Genomic DNA, 17,112 nt, shown 5'->3' with positions numbered 1-17,112 from the left:
GCAATCTTGTTTCCTTACTCAGCGTCCTCCAATCTAGACGGCTGCTTAAAACCTTTGCTGCCCTCTGCCCAGTGCCTCCTTTCTCCTCTCTGGAGGCTGAGGCACGAGAATCACTTGAACCCTGGCGGCAGAGGTTGCAGTGAGTCAAGGTCGCGCCATTGCATTCCAGCCTGGGTGACAGAACTAGACTGTGTCTCAAAAAGAAATAAACTGCTTGTCACCTGCCTCATTAGAGACCGGATCTTGCTGTCACCCAGGCTGGAGTACAGTGGCACAACCATAGCTCACTGCAGCCTTGAACTCCTGGGCTCAAGGGACCCACCTGCCTCAGCCTCCTGAGTGGCTGGGACTACAGGCGCCTGCAACCACGCCCGGCTGTAGCCAGACCTTAAAAGAGTTGTCGCCCTCACAGTCTCTGCCCCACCTCCAATTCTACTAAGACTGCTCTCATCCGTGACCCACCTGAATGTGGCACTGCCACACTGCTGGGCACTCAGGCTGGTCACTGAGCTGCTTACTTGGCTGCACTTTGCCATAGGGATGTCCCAGACACCTCAAACTCAACCCATCCAAACTTGAAAGCAGCTCTCCCTCCCAGTCTCAGGAATTGACACCACCACCTACCCAGGTGCGCCAGACAGGATCACTGGAGACGCCCTCTCCCCACCTTAACCCCAGCGTATTCAGTAGACGGGGCCCAGTACATGGAGTCTGGAACCCATGTATGCCCGCTGCTACCGCCCAGCGCAGTCCAACAGCGTCCCCTGCTGGCACTGCCTGGCCCATCTCCTGCCTACTCCCTCTGGTTCACGTTCCAGCCTGCTCTTCTAAATCACACCTGCTGAACAGTTTTTTTTGTTTTGAGACGGAGACTTGCTCTGTCACTCAGGCTGGAGTGTAGAGTGCAGTGGCACGATCTTGGCTCACTGCAACCTCCACCTCCTGGGTTTCACGCGCGTCCATGTGAAAAGACCACCAAACAGCCTTTATGTGAGCAATAAAGCTTTTTAATCACCTGGGTGCAGGTGGGCCAAAAAGAGTCAGTGAAGGGAGATAGGGGTGGGGCCGTTTTATAAGATTTGGGTAGGTAGTGGAAAATTAGTCAAAGGGGGTTGTTCTCTGGCTGGCAGCGGTGGGGGTCACAAGGTGCTCAGTGGGGGTGCTTTTGAGCCAGGATGAGCCAGGAGAAGGAATTTCACAAGGTAATGTCATCAGTTAAGGCAGGAACAGGCCATTATCACTTGTTTTGTGATTCTTCAGTTACTTCAGACCATCTGGATGAATACATGCAGGCTTGGGCTCAGAGGCCCGACACTGGGTTCAAGTGATTCTTGAGCCTCAGCCTCCTGAGTAGCTGGGACTACAGGTGTGCACCAGCCACCACATTCAGCTAATTTTTGTTTGTTTTTAGTAGAGATGGGGTTTCACCCTGTTGGCCAGGCTGTCATCTGTCCTCGTGATCCACCCGCTTTGGCCCCTCAAAGTGCTGGGATTACAGGCATGAGCACCGCACCCGGCCTGAAAAGCCTTAAATGGCCTCCCAGTGCGTCAGGATCAAGCCCACATTCCTCACCACGGCAAGCCTTTCCCATACTCATATCCTGCCACTCCCTCCCCTCCCTCTAGACCCTTCAGGTCCTCACATGGGCTGTGGTCTCTTCTCCAGACCTTCACACAGCTGTTTCCTCTGGTCTGAGTAGATGTCTTCTTATGCTTCAGGTCTGACTTTGACATCGATCACTCCCTCTGAGAGGCCTTCCAGGATTGACAGCACTGAACTGGGTCCCCATCTGTGTGCTCCGATACCACTCTGTTTCACACATCACGCCTAGCACTAGCCGCACGACAGCAGCCTGTTTGCTGACCCTATTCCCCAAGCGGACTGCGCAGCACCGCGAGAGCAGGGACTGCTGCCCATAAGGGTAGCCCAAAATACAACACAGGCATGGCCCAGAGTAGGTACCTCAACATTTGAGTATTGGACTAACGTTTTCAATGCACCCTACCCCAAATTACCAAAGAATTATCTGTGGTTTTGTTTCCCCAAGGCCAGAATGACGGTTAATTTCCAAATCTGGTGAGGAGAGTTTCACAACAGCCTAAAAGGACAAAATCAGTAAATGGCTCAGTCTGACCACAGGCTGACACTAACCAAAATTAAAGTTAGAGAACAAGATGGGCAACAGCTGCAGGTGGAGGCTTAACCACTACCAGATGACAGAAATGTGAAGGCACCTTCCAAGGACAGGAGACTGAAGTTACAGAGGCAGCTCCAGGAAGGCGAGTGGAGGAGGGCTAGAGCGGGAGGAAAGGGTGTGTGGCGAGGGACGGCTTGAACTTTTTTTTTTTTGAGACCGAGTCTCATTTTGTTGCCCCGGCTGGAGTGCAATGGTGCAATCTCGGCTCACTGCAACCTCCGCCTCCCAGGTTCAGGCAATTCTCCTGCCTCAGCCTCCTGAGTAGCTGGGATTACAGGCACCTGCCACCACACCCAGCTAATTTTTGTACTTTTAGTAGAGACGGGGTTTCACCACGTTGGCCAGGCTATTCTCAAACTCAATCTCAGGTGATCCGCCTACCTCGGCGTCCCAAAGTGCTGGGATTACAGGCATGAGCCACTGCACCCTTGGCCATCTTGAACTTTCAGACAGGTCTTTTAATAATTCCCTAGTGCCCTCACAGTTTTTTTTCTCCGTTTTCTTTGGAATGAGCAGAATTAGAGAAAGAGGGGACAATTCGTCACCCACCTAAAAGTAGTTGAATATCAAAATATTTCCATTTTATTTCTGCATCATAAATTTATAATTTTAACAACTTTGATCATTAGCTAATATAGTAATACAAAAAAATGAGGAAAAAGATATTAGTATTTTTCATTTCCATAAAGTGCAGATTTAATTTTCAATTATTTGCCTTAGTAAACATCGTCTTATTTCAGGTCCTCCCCTGCCCTCACTCAAAAAGGGAGGGTGTTTAATTTTTATTTAACAAATATGTAATACCAAGAAAAAAAAGATCCAATAATGTTTTTTGCAAACATGTTTCCAGGTAAGATTTCCAAGGACATCAGTACTGAGTGAAAGTAATCCCTTACAATCAACATGAATGACACACTAACAAGCACGTAATTGAGGCCTCCATGCTGATTTGGCAATGTTAAGGTCTCCAGTTGTGAAAAAGGTACATAAATGAATACAAACAGTTGGCTTGACATGTGGCCAAATTACTTTCACCAAAGTTGTTGGAAGCCTTTCTCTGGTTTTGGCCCCTGTAGGAAGTTAATCTCATATTCCCTTAGCAATAATATAAGGTCACTGTTTCAGTCCTACACACTGTTATATTCAATGGGCTTCTTAGTTTACCACATAAGGACTGGCACCTTTTTCAAAAGAATATTGCTAACAGGGTTAAATGAGTGCTAATGGCTGAACGTTTGCCAAATGCTTACATCTGTGATAGTATAAATCTGGATTATTAAAGTTGTCTACTCAAGTATAAAATATATGCAAAACTCTCATAATATAGGCAAAATGTTCAAAAGCCGGGAAAAACCTTTTTGTTTGTTTTTTTAACTTTTACAAGAAAGTGCAACTGCAGGCTCTCTTGAATGATCTTCTAGACAGTTCTGCAGAAAACTTAGCAGTTGGGCTCAGAAAGTAGAGTTCCTCAGGAGGAATTAAAGTTCTTCCTAGAATACAAAGGGACATTTCAGGCAGCTTTCTGAAAGTAAACCATTCGCTTATGACTACACAGTGAGAAACTGGAATGTGTAATAATGAAGGCTTTCGCATTTGTCATAATGTGCTTTTTTTCTCTTACCCCAGGACCTCTAGCTGTTTTGTAATGTTATATAAAGTAGTAACAGCACTTTGTCCAGCACTGACAGCAGGCAGGAAACTAATCAGCTAGGAGAAAATCAGAAGTATGTTCATGTGTTTCATTGTTTTTCAGGTCAAATCTCAATACCTGCAAATAAATCATTAAAAATATATAACAGTTTCTCTGTAATTTTCAGGACTTTATGTAGTTAATGGATAATCAGAGTGAAAGAGGGCTTTCTATCAGTCATCAGTGATACATTCTGTCACACAGTCAGATTTTCAGCATTTGTTCGGCTGCTGCTAGATGATAAAGGAAGTTTTCTGTTGCTGGTGGAAATCGTTTTTGCTTTAGTGCCTCCAAATTAAGGACTCTCTTTTCTCCATCAGCCGAAACTTCTGAAAATGGTGCTAGGTTGGTAAAGATTTCTCTTGTTTTTAGAGCAATATCCTTTAATAGAACAGGAAAATATGCAACATGTTAGTATCCGAAATTTGAATATTTACTCTGTAGAATTCTTCCTGCTATTTTTTTCAGACTGTCTATAAACTATGAAAAATGAGCTCGGCATGGTGGCTCATGCCTGTAATTCCAGCACTTTGGGAGACCGTGGCAGGAGGATGGCTTGAGCCAGAAGTTAGAGGCTGCAGTGAGCCATGATTGCACCACTGCACTCCAGCCTGGACAACCCTGTCTCCAAAATGAACAACAAAAAAGGTAACTCCTTTTTTTGTTGTTTTGGAGACAGGGTCTTGCTCTGTTACTCAGGTTGGAGTGCAGCGGTGCAATCATGGCTCACTGCAGCCTCGACTTCCCAGGCTCAACTGATCTACCCACCTCAGCCTCCTGAGTAGCTAGGACTACAGGCTTGCGCCACCACACCCAGCTAATTTTTTAATACTTTTTGTAGAGATGGGGTTTTACCATGTTGCCCAGGCTGGTCTCAAACCCCTGGGCTCAAGCGATCTGCCCACCTCAGCCTCCCAAACTGCTGGGATTATAGATCTGAGCCATTGCACCTGGCCTGATAATTCTTTTTAAAGAAAAAAATTAGGAAAAATGAAACAAATTAACTTAGAAAAATCATATTTTTATTATTTGTTTTTTTTACCATTTTAGCCATTTTCTGAGTGTATAATTCAGTGGCATTAAGTACATTTGCAACGATGCACAACCATCATCCGTATTTCCAGCACTTTTCACCATCACAAACAGAAACTCTGTACTCATTAAATAACCGCATTTCCCCTCGCTTAGCCCTGGTAACCTCTGCTTTCTAACTCTGTGAATTTGTCTGCTCTAGATAGCTCATATACGTGGAATCATACATCGTTTACCCTTCAGTGTCTGGCTTACTTCATTAGCATGTTTTCAAGGTTCATCCATGTTATAGCATGTATCAGAATTCTATTCCTTTTTTCGCCCCCCAACAAAAACCACATTCAAAACATTCCATTCCTTTTTCAGCTGAGTAATATTCTACTGTATATAAAGACTACATTTTGTTTGCCCAGTCATCTGCTGAAGGACACTAGGTTGCTTCTGCCACCTTTTAAAGGCTACTGTGAGTAACACTGCTATGGATATTTCCATACAAGTACAGTCATGCACGACATAATGACGTTTTGGTCAACCAGGGACCACATATACAATGGTAGTCTCATAAGATGATAATGCTATATTTTTACTGTATTGTTTCTTTTTCTTTTTCTTTCTTTTTTTTTTTTTTTTTTTTTTTTGAGATGGAGTTTCGCTCTTGTTGCCCAGCCTGGAGTGCAATGGCACAATCTCGGCTCACTGCAACCCCCCACCTCCCGGGTTCGAGCAATTCTCCTGTCTTGGCTTCCCAAGTAGCTGGGATTACAGGTGCCCACTACCACACCCGGCTAAGTTTTGTATTTTTGGTAGAGACAGGGTTTTGCCATGTTGGCCAGGCTGGTCTCGAACTCCTGACCTCAGGTGATCCACCCACCTCGGCCTCCCAAAGTGCTGGGATTACATGCATGAGCCATCAGGCCCGGCCAAGTCCCTGCTTTCAATTATTTTGGGTATATACCCAGCAACAGCATTGCCAAATCATATGGTAACTCGATGTTTAACTTTTTGAGAAATGCTGCTACTGTTTTTTGAAGGAATCTCTTCCCAAAAGTCCTTGTCTGCCTGGGATAAGTAACCCAGCACCTGCCACGCAGGCTTTATTCCTTTTGGGTGGCTGAGGACTCACTAAAGCGCTCATTAAAATCATGTCTTCTGGCCAGGCATGGTGGGTCATGCCTGTAATCCCAGCACTTTGGGAGGCCGAGGCGGGCGGAGCACTGGCTCCAGTCAGGAGTTCAAGATCAGCCTGGTCAACGTGGTGAAACCCTATCTCTATTAGAAATACAAGATTAGTCACGTGCAGTGCCAGGCACCTGTAATCCTGGTGCCTGCTACTTGGGAGGCTGAGGCAGGAGAATCATTTGAACCTGCGTGGTGGAGGCTGCAGTGAGCCAAGATTGCACCACTGCACTCCACCCTGGGTGACAGTGAAACTCAATGAAGAAAAAAAGTAAAAAAATCATGTCTTCTTTCTTGTTTGCTGACATCATTAATTCATGCATATATTTTTGAACCCTCACAGCATTCCCAGCACTTTCACTTGCCCTCCCCAAGGTCACATATATTATACTAAGTCATCTAGGTAGCACTTTTAGTCTGTGAACAACACAGTAATGCAAGACTCAAGTTCACACATGTTGCCGATATTGTAAGAGTATGTCTTTAATGCTGGGGGTTAGGTGGGCAGTGAGGATTCACATGGTAGGAAGGCAGCAGCCCCAGAGTCTCCAGTGTTCAGGTCCTCAGGGCAAGATCAGCCCACTCTTCCTGCTCACAGCTGGCCAGGCCATCAGCACTGCAGAGAAATGGCCCCTCTCATCTTTCTGCTGACATGTCACCTCCTTAGAGAGCTGGCCTACCCCTCCCCCAGTATTCTCCACCTCAACCCCTTCTGTCACAGCACCTATCATGGGTTGTAATTATCTTGTCATTCATTATTTTCTGTGCATCTACTCCACTGAAGTACAGGCTCCATGAGGGCAGGGATTTGCTCACCACTGCATCCCCACTGCCAGTGCAATGCCTGACAAACAGAGCTCAAGAAACACTGAGTAAATGAATGGATAAATGGAGAAGGCGCCAGGTTGGGCCGAATGAGTATAGCCTGCATATCAGAGGTGCCCCTGTGCCCCCAGGGAGGACAGGTGCAGACAGAGACAGTCCTTTTGGGCCCTCCAGCCCCAGGTTATGAGTCAGGCATCTAGATGAGGCAACACTGGAAGTTTATCCTTCAGGAGAGGAGCAAGGAGCTGGGAACAGGCCAAATGCAAGGATGCAGGCCACTATGTAGAAAGTACAAGAAATAAAACCCATTTGCCATTCCAGCTGGGCAAGGGCAGAGCAGGTGTCCACTGGTCCACATGGACTCTGGTCCACGTGCCAGGTAGACCCCAGCAAGGAGCTGGCTCTGTGGCATGTGGCAACAGTCACTAAGTGGGACAGGAGTCTGACTGCATTTCTGTTGTCCTGGAGACACGCAAAGCCAAATTTTGACAATCTATCTAGTTCCCCATGTTCAGCAACAACCTCCCCTTTATAATTTGTTCCTCCAGGGAAATTCTCCTAGGAAGAGAGAACGCACTGGCTGGCCCAGAAAAGCCTTCCAGACCACTCGGGAGTTACATTTCTGTTTGCCAACGGTCGGCGTCAGCACCAGCCCCAGTGTATACCTGCCCTCGAGCCCGGTAACTAACTAGATCAGGCCAGCCTGCACCTGCTTGTCCATCATCGCTGTGGCCATCTGCAAACCCTCCTCTAAGCACCTGCCCGCTGGCCTCTCCCACAGCCCCCCACTCTGCTGATGTGCACACCTCTGCCGCACACCACCCAGCGGCACCGGGTCAGGACTTCCAGTAAGTCAGAAGGTGAGGGAGTTACCTGTATCACCTGGCTGTCTGATTTCTCTGGATCTTCTGCAGACTGAACAATTAGCTGACCCATTTCTTTGTGCAGTTTGCCCATTGCCATGGCCTCTGGTGAGATCAAGAAGGTGAATATTTAGAAATTGACATAATAAAAACTAATCATGCCACCTATCTGAAAACTTGAAAGACCACACTGAGGAAATTTTCAAACAGCAGCTGACAACCTCCCACATGTCCATTTTTTCACTAGCCACAAATATGACAACATGCTGGGAGGAAAGGCATAATATAATCGTGATTTATACTTCTTGGCCAACATAAAAACACATCACACCAAACCAGATTTCCCCTTCACACCCACCTGACCAGAACTTTTATTTTTCTTCCCAAAGCATAATGAACAATTCTGACTACAACTAAATTGTGACTATAAGCCAAGAGCCTGACCTTCTAGTCCAGCTCTTTTCAGTTAAGAAATTTCTCTTTTTGGTGGGAATATTGTGAAAGAGGAGTTTCCTGTCAGTTCTGCAGAAGACAGCTGGGCACTCAGTTCGTTTAGGTTCTTAGAAATGAGCAAAGGAGGCCACCTAAGTTAGCTTGGTTACAAACACTGCTACTGAGGAGGTTAACAGAAACTTGTTTGTCACTTCAAGAGACAAACTCCATTCAAACGGTGCTGATTAGGATGAGCCCATTTTATAGAAACAGAGCAACACAGGGCAGCAGGGAGATGGCCACTCTTTCTGGTCCTAACGCTTCAGCTGCGTAAGTGGCCCGGGCCACAGCCAGTTTTCTTTCACTTTCGCTTTGCAAAAGGCAGTTATTTCCTAAAGATCTGAACCCACAGTTTGAATTTTTCACCATGAGTGTGCATTATGTTTGCAATTTTACAATGAATTAAAGGAAAGTCAGTTATGGTTCTATTAATTTGAAGTTGTTCAATAAAACCTCACATAATTGAATCTAACAATTCCCAATTCAATTCCCAATCAGTCAGCATTCAGCTGTCCCCACTTTTAGGAGAAAGGTAAGTGACAAAACAAAGCTGTTAGCAGTAATCCCATCTAAAACCACTACCTGAGTAGTGCTCTGGGCTCAACACACATTTAAGCCAATCTTTTCTACTTTATGTAGCTGTAATTTGGGACAATTTAAAATGTCTAAGAATGCCACTCTAACACTAGTACACCCTTTCCTGATCCTTAGCTCTAAGAACAGTTTCATTCCCTTGTGCTTACCGAGACGTGCTTCAAAAAGATTTTCCATACTGGAGTCACATTTAACCCTGTGTAGTGATAAACGTCTACATATTCTTTGATACGCCTTTCTTCAAGAGTTGGAGACTTACTCCTTTCTCCTTAAATGTTGACTAAACTTAGTGATTTGCTTCTAACAAATAGCATATGGAGGAAGTAATGATGTGACTATCAATGTCTTTATCAAGACAAGATTATAAAACGCACTGTGGCTTCCTTCTCTCTCTTGGGTCACTCACTCTTGAGGGAGCCAGCTGTCATACTGTAAGAACTCTCAAGCAGCCCTATGGAGAGGCCCATGGCAGGAGGAACTGAGACCTCCTGCCAACAGACATGCACGTTGAAAGCGGGTGTTCTTGCCCCAGTGGAGCCTTCAGATGACTGTGGCTCAGGGGTATCGTGACTGAAACTTCCTGAGCCAAAACTACCTCTAGATAAGCCATTCCTGATTCACCAAAACTGTGAGATAAATATTTGTTGTTTTAGAACATGATGGCTCACACCTGTAATCCCAGCACTTTGAGAGGCTGAGGTCAGTGGATCACTTGAGGTTAGGAGTTCAAGACCAGCCTGGCTGACATGGTGAAACCCTGTCTCAACTAAAAATACAAAAATTAGGCCAGGCGCAGTGGCTCACGCCTGTAATCCCAGCACTTTGAGAGGCCGAGGCGGGCAGATCACGAGGTCAGGAGCTCAAGACCAGCCTGACCAACATGGTGAAACCCCATCCCCACTAAAAATACAAAATTAGCTGGGCGCGGTGGTGGGCGCCTGTAATCCCAGCTACTTGGGAAGCTGAGGCAGGAGAATCACTTGAACCTGGGAGGCGGAGGTTGCAGTGAGCCAAGACTGTGCCATTGCACTCCAGCCTGGGCAACAGAGTAAGACTCCAACTTAAAAAAAAAAAAAATTAGCCAAGCATGGTGGTGCACGCCTGTAAACCCAACTGCTCGGGAGTCTGAGACATGAGAATCACCTGAATCCGGGAGGCATAGGCTGCAGCGAGCCAAAATCAGGCCACTGCACTCCAGCCTGGGTGACAGAGCGAGATTCCACCTCAAAAAAAAAAAAAAAAAAAAAGAAGAAAGGAATATTTGTTGCTTTAAACCACCAAGTTCTGTATGACTCAGAGACATTTCAAAATTAAGAAAATAAACCGCCAAGTTCTGAAGTAATTTGTTACGTGGCAATAGATAATACACCTTGTTTAAACACAAAAGTGGTGAAACAAGATGAACAGACTATTTAACTTCTTAGCATATACTTTGCTTTGTAAGCACCCGGGATGTTCTGCTCATATGTCTATGTCTGCAGGAATAAATGTGTTCTAGACACGGAAATATCCATCTTCAGCAGAGTGGGTAAGCCAGCCCTCAAATACTGGTTTTAGAGAATCAGCCTAAAAATGTACAACTGTTTGGCTTATATCTTGTATCAAGAACAGAACAGAACAGAGAACAAACCTTTTGCAAGGGGAGCAATGGTAATCTCACTCTCTGCCAGATTCACAAACACATCATAGAGGTCTGGTCTGTTGCTCACCTCCAAGTCTACAAATCCAGCGATGTAACCTGCATCATAAACATGACCAACCTTACTGGAGTAGGAAGAAATATGGTGAACCCATCAAAAGCATTGGGTCTAAAAGCTCATTGACTGCTCTCTTTCACTGCTTTATTCATTTGGGAACATTAGCTGCACCCTGTGGCAGTTACTTAGACTACATTATTATCAGTTGCCTGAAGAAATTCACACAACTCCAAATATTCCAAAATCATCCGTCAGTGTCAAAGACAAGACTGAAGTAGGGCATTTACTTTCCAATCATTGCTCTTGGGGTCAAGAATGATAGCTGGGGCAGAAGGCAGCAAGGAATCTCTTGACTGATGTTCCCCCTTCAGGTCTTTGCCTTCAGGAAATCAATGCCAAATGCCTGGGTTCTCAGGGTAGAAATGGCATCATCTTTAAGGATTCAAGGCAAATCAGGAATTAGCAGACCTCTGGGATTGGTGTTAGAACAATGATTCCCAGATTTTTTTGATTTCACAGAGCAATACAATTACCAAAAAAAAAAAAAAAAATTATCTGAGGAGTGACTGGTATGGTTTGGATCTGTGTTCCCACCCAAATCTCATGTCGAATTGTAATCCTCAATGTTGGAGGTGGGGCCGGCTGAGAGGTGACTAGATCATGGGGGTGATTTCTCATGAATGGTTTAGCACCATCCCCTTAGTGTGGTTCTCATGATTGAGTTCTCACAAGATCTGGTTTAAAAGTATACAGCACCTTCCCCCACCTTCCTCCTGCTCCAACCATGTAAGACGTGCCTGCTTCCCCTTCACCCTCTGCCATGATTGTAAGTTTCCTGAGGCTTCCACAGAAGCTGAAGCCACTATGCTTCCTGTACAGTCTGCAGAACCATGTGCCAATTCAACTGCTTTTCTTTATAAATTACCTAGTATCAGTTATCTTTTTTTTTTTTTTTTTTTTTGAGACAGAGTCTCACTCTGTAACCCAGGCCAGAGTATAGTAGCATGATCTTGGCTCACTGTAACCTCCACCTCCAGGGTTCAAGTGATTCTCCTGCCTCAGCCTCCTGAGTAGCTGGGACTACAGGCATGTGCCACCACGTCTGGCTAATTTTTGTATTTTGAGTAGAGACGGGGTTTCACCATATTAGCTAGGTTGGTCTCAAACTCCTGACCTCGTGATCCACCTGCCTCAGCTTTCCAAAGTGCTGGGATTACAGGCGAGCCACCGCACCCGGCCTTTTTGTTCATTCGTTTTTGAAACAGTCTCTCTGTTGTCCAGGCTGGAGGGCAGTGGCGCAATCTTGGCTCACTGCAACCTCCACCTCCTGGGTTTAAGCAATTCTCCTGTCTCAGCCTCCTGAGTAGCTGGGACTACAGGCATATGCCACCATGCCCGGCTAAGTTTTGTATGTTTAGTAAAGACAGGGTTTCACCATATTGGTCAGGCTGGTCTTGAACTCGTGACCTCAGGTGATCCACCCACCTCGGCCTCCCAAAGTGCTGGGATTACAGGTGTGAGCCACCATGTCCGGCCTTAAGTTATTTATAGCAGTGCAAGAACACACTAATACAAGGACCAATTTATCATTCCTAGAGTTTTACTTTAGAAAACAACAGGTGGGGGCAGTGGCTCACGCCTGTAATCCCAGCACTTTGGAAAGTCGAGGTGGGAGGATCACTTGAGGCCAGGAGTTTGAGACCGTCCTGCCAACATGATGAAACCCTGTCTCTACTAAAAATACAAAAATTAGCTGGTGGCCAGGAGCGGTGGCTGATGCCTGTAATCCTAGCACTATGGGAGGCTGAGGCGGGTGGATTGCTTGAGCTCAGGAGTTCCAGGCCTGCCTGGGCAACATGGTGAAACCCGAAACCCCATCTCTACTAAAAAAAAAAATATATATATATATAAAATTAGCTGGGCATGGTGGCATATGCCTATAGTCCCTGTTACTCGGGAGGCTGAGGCACGAGAATCGCTTGAATCTGGGAGGTGGAAGTTGCAGTGAGCCAAGATCACGTCACTGCACCCCAGCCTGGGTGACAGAGCAAGACTCTGTCTCAAAAAGTAAAATAAAATAAAATAATTAACAAAACAACAAAAACAAAACCTACTACTGAGAGCCAGACCCAGGCCCACCCATGAATGAGAAAATGTGACAGATGACAAGTAATGTTACTCATTACTGAAAAAAAAAAAAAGAGATTATTCAATAAATGTCCTGGTCCAAGTGGTTATCTATAGGGTAAAAAAGTTCAGTCAGATCCCAAACTCACATACTACACAAAAAATTATTCCAGGCCGGGCGCGGTGGCTCACGCCTGTAATCCCAGCACTTTGGGAGGCCAAGGCGGGCGGATCACAAGGTCAGGAGATCGAGACCACGGTGAAACCCCGTCTCTACTAAAAAATACAAAAAATTAGCCGGGCGTGGTTGTGGGCGCCTGTAGTCCCAGCTACTCGGGAGGCTGAGGCAGGAGAATGGCATGAACCCGGGAGGCGGAGCTTGCAGTGAGCCGAGATCGCGCCACTGCACTCCAGCCTGGGTGACAGAGCGAGACTCCGTCTCAAAAAAAAAAAAAAAAAAAAAAAAAATTATTCCAGATAAATTAATAACTTAACTGGGAAATAAAAAACATTAAAAAATTTTGGGCCAGGCACAGTAGCTCACACCTATAATCTCAGCACTTTGGGAGGCCAAGGCAGGTGGACTGTTTGAGCTCAAAAGTTTGAGACCAGCCAGGGCAACATGGTAAAACCTTATCTCTACAAAAAAAAAAAAATACAAAAATTAGCCAGGCACGGTGGCACATGCCTGTAGTCCCAGCTACTTGGGAGGCTGGGGTAGAAGGATGGCTTAAGCCCAGGAGGTGGAGGTTGCAGTGAGCTGAGATTGAGCCACTGCACTCCAGCCTGGGCAACAGAGCAAGACCCTGTCTTAAAAAAAAAGAAAAAGAGAACGAAAAATTTTCATAAGAAAATGGCCGGGCACAGTGGCTCATGCCTATAATCCCAGATTCCAGGAATTCGAGACAAGCCTGGGCAATAAAGCAAGACCTTGTATCTAAAAAAAAAATACAGACGGCTGGGCGCGGTGGCTCATGCCTGTAATCCCAGAACTTTGGGAGGCCAAGGCAGGTGGATCATCTGAGGTCAGGAGTTCGAGACCAGCTTGACCAATATGGTGAACCCCTGTCTCTACTAAAAATACAAAAATTAGCCAGGCGTGGTGGTGGGTGCCTGTAGTCCCAGCTACTCAGGAGGCTGAGACAGAATTGCTTGAACCAGGGAAGTGGAGTTTGCAGTGAGCTGAGATCGTGCCACTGTACTACGGCCTAGATAACAAAGCGAGACTTCGTCTCAAAAAAAGACAGGCAATAACAAACGATGGCAAGGATGTAGAGAAAAAGAACTCTTGTACACTGTTGGTGGGAATGTAAATTAGTACAGTCACTATGGAGAACAGTATGGAAATTCCTCAAAAAACTAAAAATAGAACTACCATATGATCCAGCAATCCCACTACTGGGTATTTACCCCCAAAAAAGTAAATCAGTGTATCAAAGAGATACCACCACTCCCATGTTCATTGCAGCACTGTTCATAACTGCCAAGATTTGGAATCCAACCAAGTGTCCATCAGCAGATGAATGGAAAAGAAAATGTGGTACATACACACAGTGGAATATTATACAGCCATAAAAAGGAATGAAATTCTGTCATTTGCAACAACATGGATGAAATTGGAGGCATCAATGTTAAGTAAAAGAAGCAAGGGCAGAAAGACAAATTTTGCATGTTCTCACTTATTTGTGGGAGCTAAAAATTAAAACAATGGAACTCAGGGAGATAGAAAGTAGAATGGTGGGTACCAGAGGTTAGGAAGGGTAGTGGGGAGAGGAGGAAAATTTGGGATGGTTAGTGGATACAAAAATATAGTTAGAATGAATAAGACCTAGTATTTGATAGCACAATAGGGTGACTACAGTGAATAATTTATTGTATATTTAAAAATAACTAGAAGTTGGCTGGGCAGAGTGACTCACACCTGTAATCCCAACACTTTGGGAAGCTGAGGCAGGTGGATCACCTGAGGTCAGAAGTTTGAGACCAGCCTGGCCAACATGGTAAAACCCCATCTCTATTCTCTAACAAAAATACAAAAAAAGTAGCCGGGCATGGTGTGCACACCTGTAATCCCAGCTACTCGGGCAGCTGAGGCAGGAGAATCGCTTGAACCTGGGAGGTGGAGGCTGTAGTATGCTGAGATTGTGCCACTGCACTCCAACCTGGGCAACAGAGTGAGACTCCAACTCAAAAAAAAACTAGAAGTGGAATCACAACGTTCCTAAAACAAAGAAATCATAAATGCTTGAGGTGATGGATACTGCAATTACCCTGATGTAATCATTATATACATTGTAGGCCTGTATCAGAACATCACATGTACCCCATAAATACATATACCTATTATATACCCATAATAATTAAAAAGTTAAGATGAAAAAAAAAGTCACTGGTAAACTTTTAAGACTAGAACTTTACAAGTTCTGCTGGGCACAATGGCTCATGCAATCCAGGCACTTTGGGAGGCCGAGGCAGGAGGATCACCTAAGGTAAGGAATTTGAGACCAGCCTGGCCAACATGGAGAAACCTTGTCTCTACTAAAAATATAAAAATTAGCTGCGCATGGTGGCAGGTGCCTGTAATCCCAGCTACTAGGGAGGCTAAGGCAGGCGAATTGCTTGAACCCAGGAGGTGGAGGTTGCAGTGAGCCGAGATCACACCGTTGCACTCCACACTGGGCAAAAAGAACAAAACTCCATCTCAAGAGAAAAAAAAAGAACTTTACAAGTATAATTTAAAAAATTTAAAAGACGGGGTCTCCTGTGTTGCCCAGGCTGGTCTGGAACTCCCGGGCTCAGGCGATCACCCCATCTCGGCCTCCCAAAGTGCTGGGATTACAGGTGTGAGGCACTGTGCCCAGCCAAAAACAGGCTGCATTTTGATGATGGCTGAACAACAATGTGAATGTACTTAATGCCACTGAACTCTATGTTTAAAAATGGTTAAAAAGGTAAATGGAGCTGTGCATGGTGGCTGACGCCTGTAATCCCAACAGTGTGGGAGGCCAAGATGGGCAGATCGCTTGAGTTCAGGAGTTCAAGACCAGCTTGAGCAACATAGGAAGACCCGGTCTCAAAAAAAAAAAGTAAATCTTTTTTTTTCTGGAGACAAGAGTCTCGCTCTGTCGCCCTAGCTGGGGTGCAGCAGCTCAATCTTGGCTCACTGCGACCTCCATCTCCTGGATTGAAGCGATTCTTGTGCCTCAGCCTCCCAAGTAGCTGGGACTACCCATCACCAAGCCTGGCTAATTTTTTTTTTTTGTATTTTAATAGAGATGTGGTTTTACCGCATTGGTTAGGGTGGTCTCAAACTCCTGAGCTCAGGCAATCCACTTGCCTCAGCCTCCTAAAGTGCTAGGGTTACAGGTATGAGGCACCGCGCCCGGCCAAGAAAAGGTAAATTCTACATGCATTTTACCAAAAAAAAAATTTTTTTTTTTTGAGACGGAGTTTCACTCTTGTTGCCCAGGCTGGAGTGCAGTGGCGTGATCTCGGCTCACCACAACCTCCGCCTCCTGGGTTCAAGCGTTTCTCCTGCCTCAGCCTCCCAAGTAGTTGGGATTACAGGCATGCACCACCATGCCCGGCTAATTTTTTGTATTTTTAGTAGAGACTGGGTTTCTCCATGCTGGTCAGGCTGGTCTTGAACTCCCGACCTCAGGTGATCCACCCACCTTGGCCTTCCAAAGTGCTGGGATTACAGGCGTGAGCTACTGTGCCCGGCCACAATTTTTTTTTAAACTTAAAAAAAAAAAAAAAATGTAAGGGCAAAAAATTGATTGCATGTGCCAAAGAAATAATAAAGGATCAGTATTCCACTTAGGAATGCACAAAATAAAAACAAGTGGAATAAAATTAGCGGGGCATGGTGGCGCATGCCTGTAATCCCAGCTACTTGGGAGGCTAAGGCAGAAGAATCGAAGGCAGAGGTTGCGGTGAGCTGAGATTATGCCATTGCACTCCATCCTGGGCAACAAGAGTGAAACTCCGTCTCAGGAAGAAAAAAAAGTGAAACAGTTCCTCCCCTGGGATCCTCTTGTCTACCTGTGCACATCTGCAGGGCTTCCAGCTCGTCGGCATTGAGGTGCACGTAAGAGTGAAGGATGGTCCAGTCCTGTCGGTGCCACACCAGGGCAGGCAGAGTCCTGGGGAATCAAGGCAAGAACTCAAGTTGTTGCTGGTCCACACCTTAAAGACTCAGCCTGCCCCTTCTCCTCTTCCTGAGGAGGAAATGAAGAGGGTAGAGTTTATAGCTAATCAGGGACAGAGGTGAGACCAAGTCCCAAATGTGTTAACCTCTGGGCTTCAAATTAAAGCAATGCATTGTTTTATTATTTATTTATTTTTTTGAGACAGAGTTTCACTTGTCACCCAGCCTGGAGTGCAATGGCGCGATTTTGGCTCACCGCAACCTCCAC

General features: G+C 45.6%; 2 protein-coding genes and 1 long non-coding RNA gene across 30 annotated transcripts in view; 2 read left to right on the top strand and 1 right to left on the bottom strand.

The window, feature by feature from the left end:
- The window catches only part of SFXN4 (sideroflexin 4), a 29,307-nt gene extending 26,448 nt beyond the window's left edge, over positions 1-2,859 (top strand). For 2 of the 3 annotated variants that reach the window (XR_012418227.1, XM_074002864.1), the window contains one exon: positions 1,720-2,859. The gene's annotated coding sequence lies outside the window, so the exon portion shown is untranslated. The remainder of the gene's footprint in view (positions 1-1,719) is intronic. The other variant, XM_065521468.2, reaches the window with a different exon arrangement.
- Positions 2,758-17,112, bottom strand: part of DENND10 (DENN domain containing 10) — a 33,574-nt gene continuing 19,219 nt past the window's right edge. For 15 of the 26 annotated variants that reach the window (XM_074002875.1, XM_074002877.1, XM_074002881.1 and 12 more), the window contains 4 exons: positions 16,739-16,839; positions 10,501-10,608; positions 7,795-7,889; positions 2,758-4,269 (listed from right to left, as the gene is read on the bottom strand). In XM_074002875.1, the coding sequence (XP_073858976.1) occupies positions 4,093-4,269; positions 7,795-7,889; positions 10,501-10,608; positions 16,739-16,839 (481 nt within the window). In that variant the 3' untranslated portion in view covers positions 2,758-4,092. Of the gene's footprint in view, positions 4,270-4,891; positions 6,713-7,794; positions 7,890-10,500; positions 10,609-16,738; positions 16,915-17,112 lie in introns of those variants that run through there. The other 11 variants (XM_074002884.1, XM_074002886.1, XM_065521478.2 and 8 more) reach the window with 4 other exon arrangements.
- LOC141407745 (uncharacterized) lies at positions 4,411-7,954 on the top strand. The gene is made up of 2 exons (XR_012418232.1): positions 4,411-4,536; positions 7,470-7,954. It is a non-coding gene; the product is annotated as an uncharacterized lncRNA (long non-coding RNA).

The sequence above is a fragment of the Macaca fascicularis genome, chromosome 9 (assembly GCF_037993035.2).
Source record: "Macaca fascicularis isolate 582-1 chromosome 9, T2T-MFA8v1.1".
NCBI lineage: Eukaryota > Metazoa > Chordata > Mammalia > Primates > Cercopithecidae > Macaca > Macaca fascicularis.
Note: the sequence above shows the minus strand (reverse complement) of the source record. Positions and strands in the feature narration are given on the sequence as shown.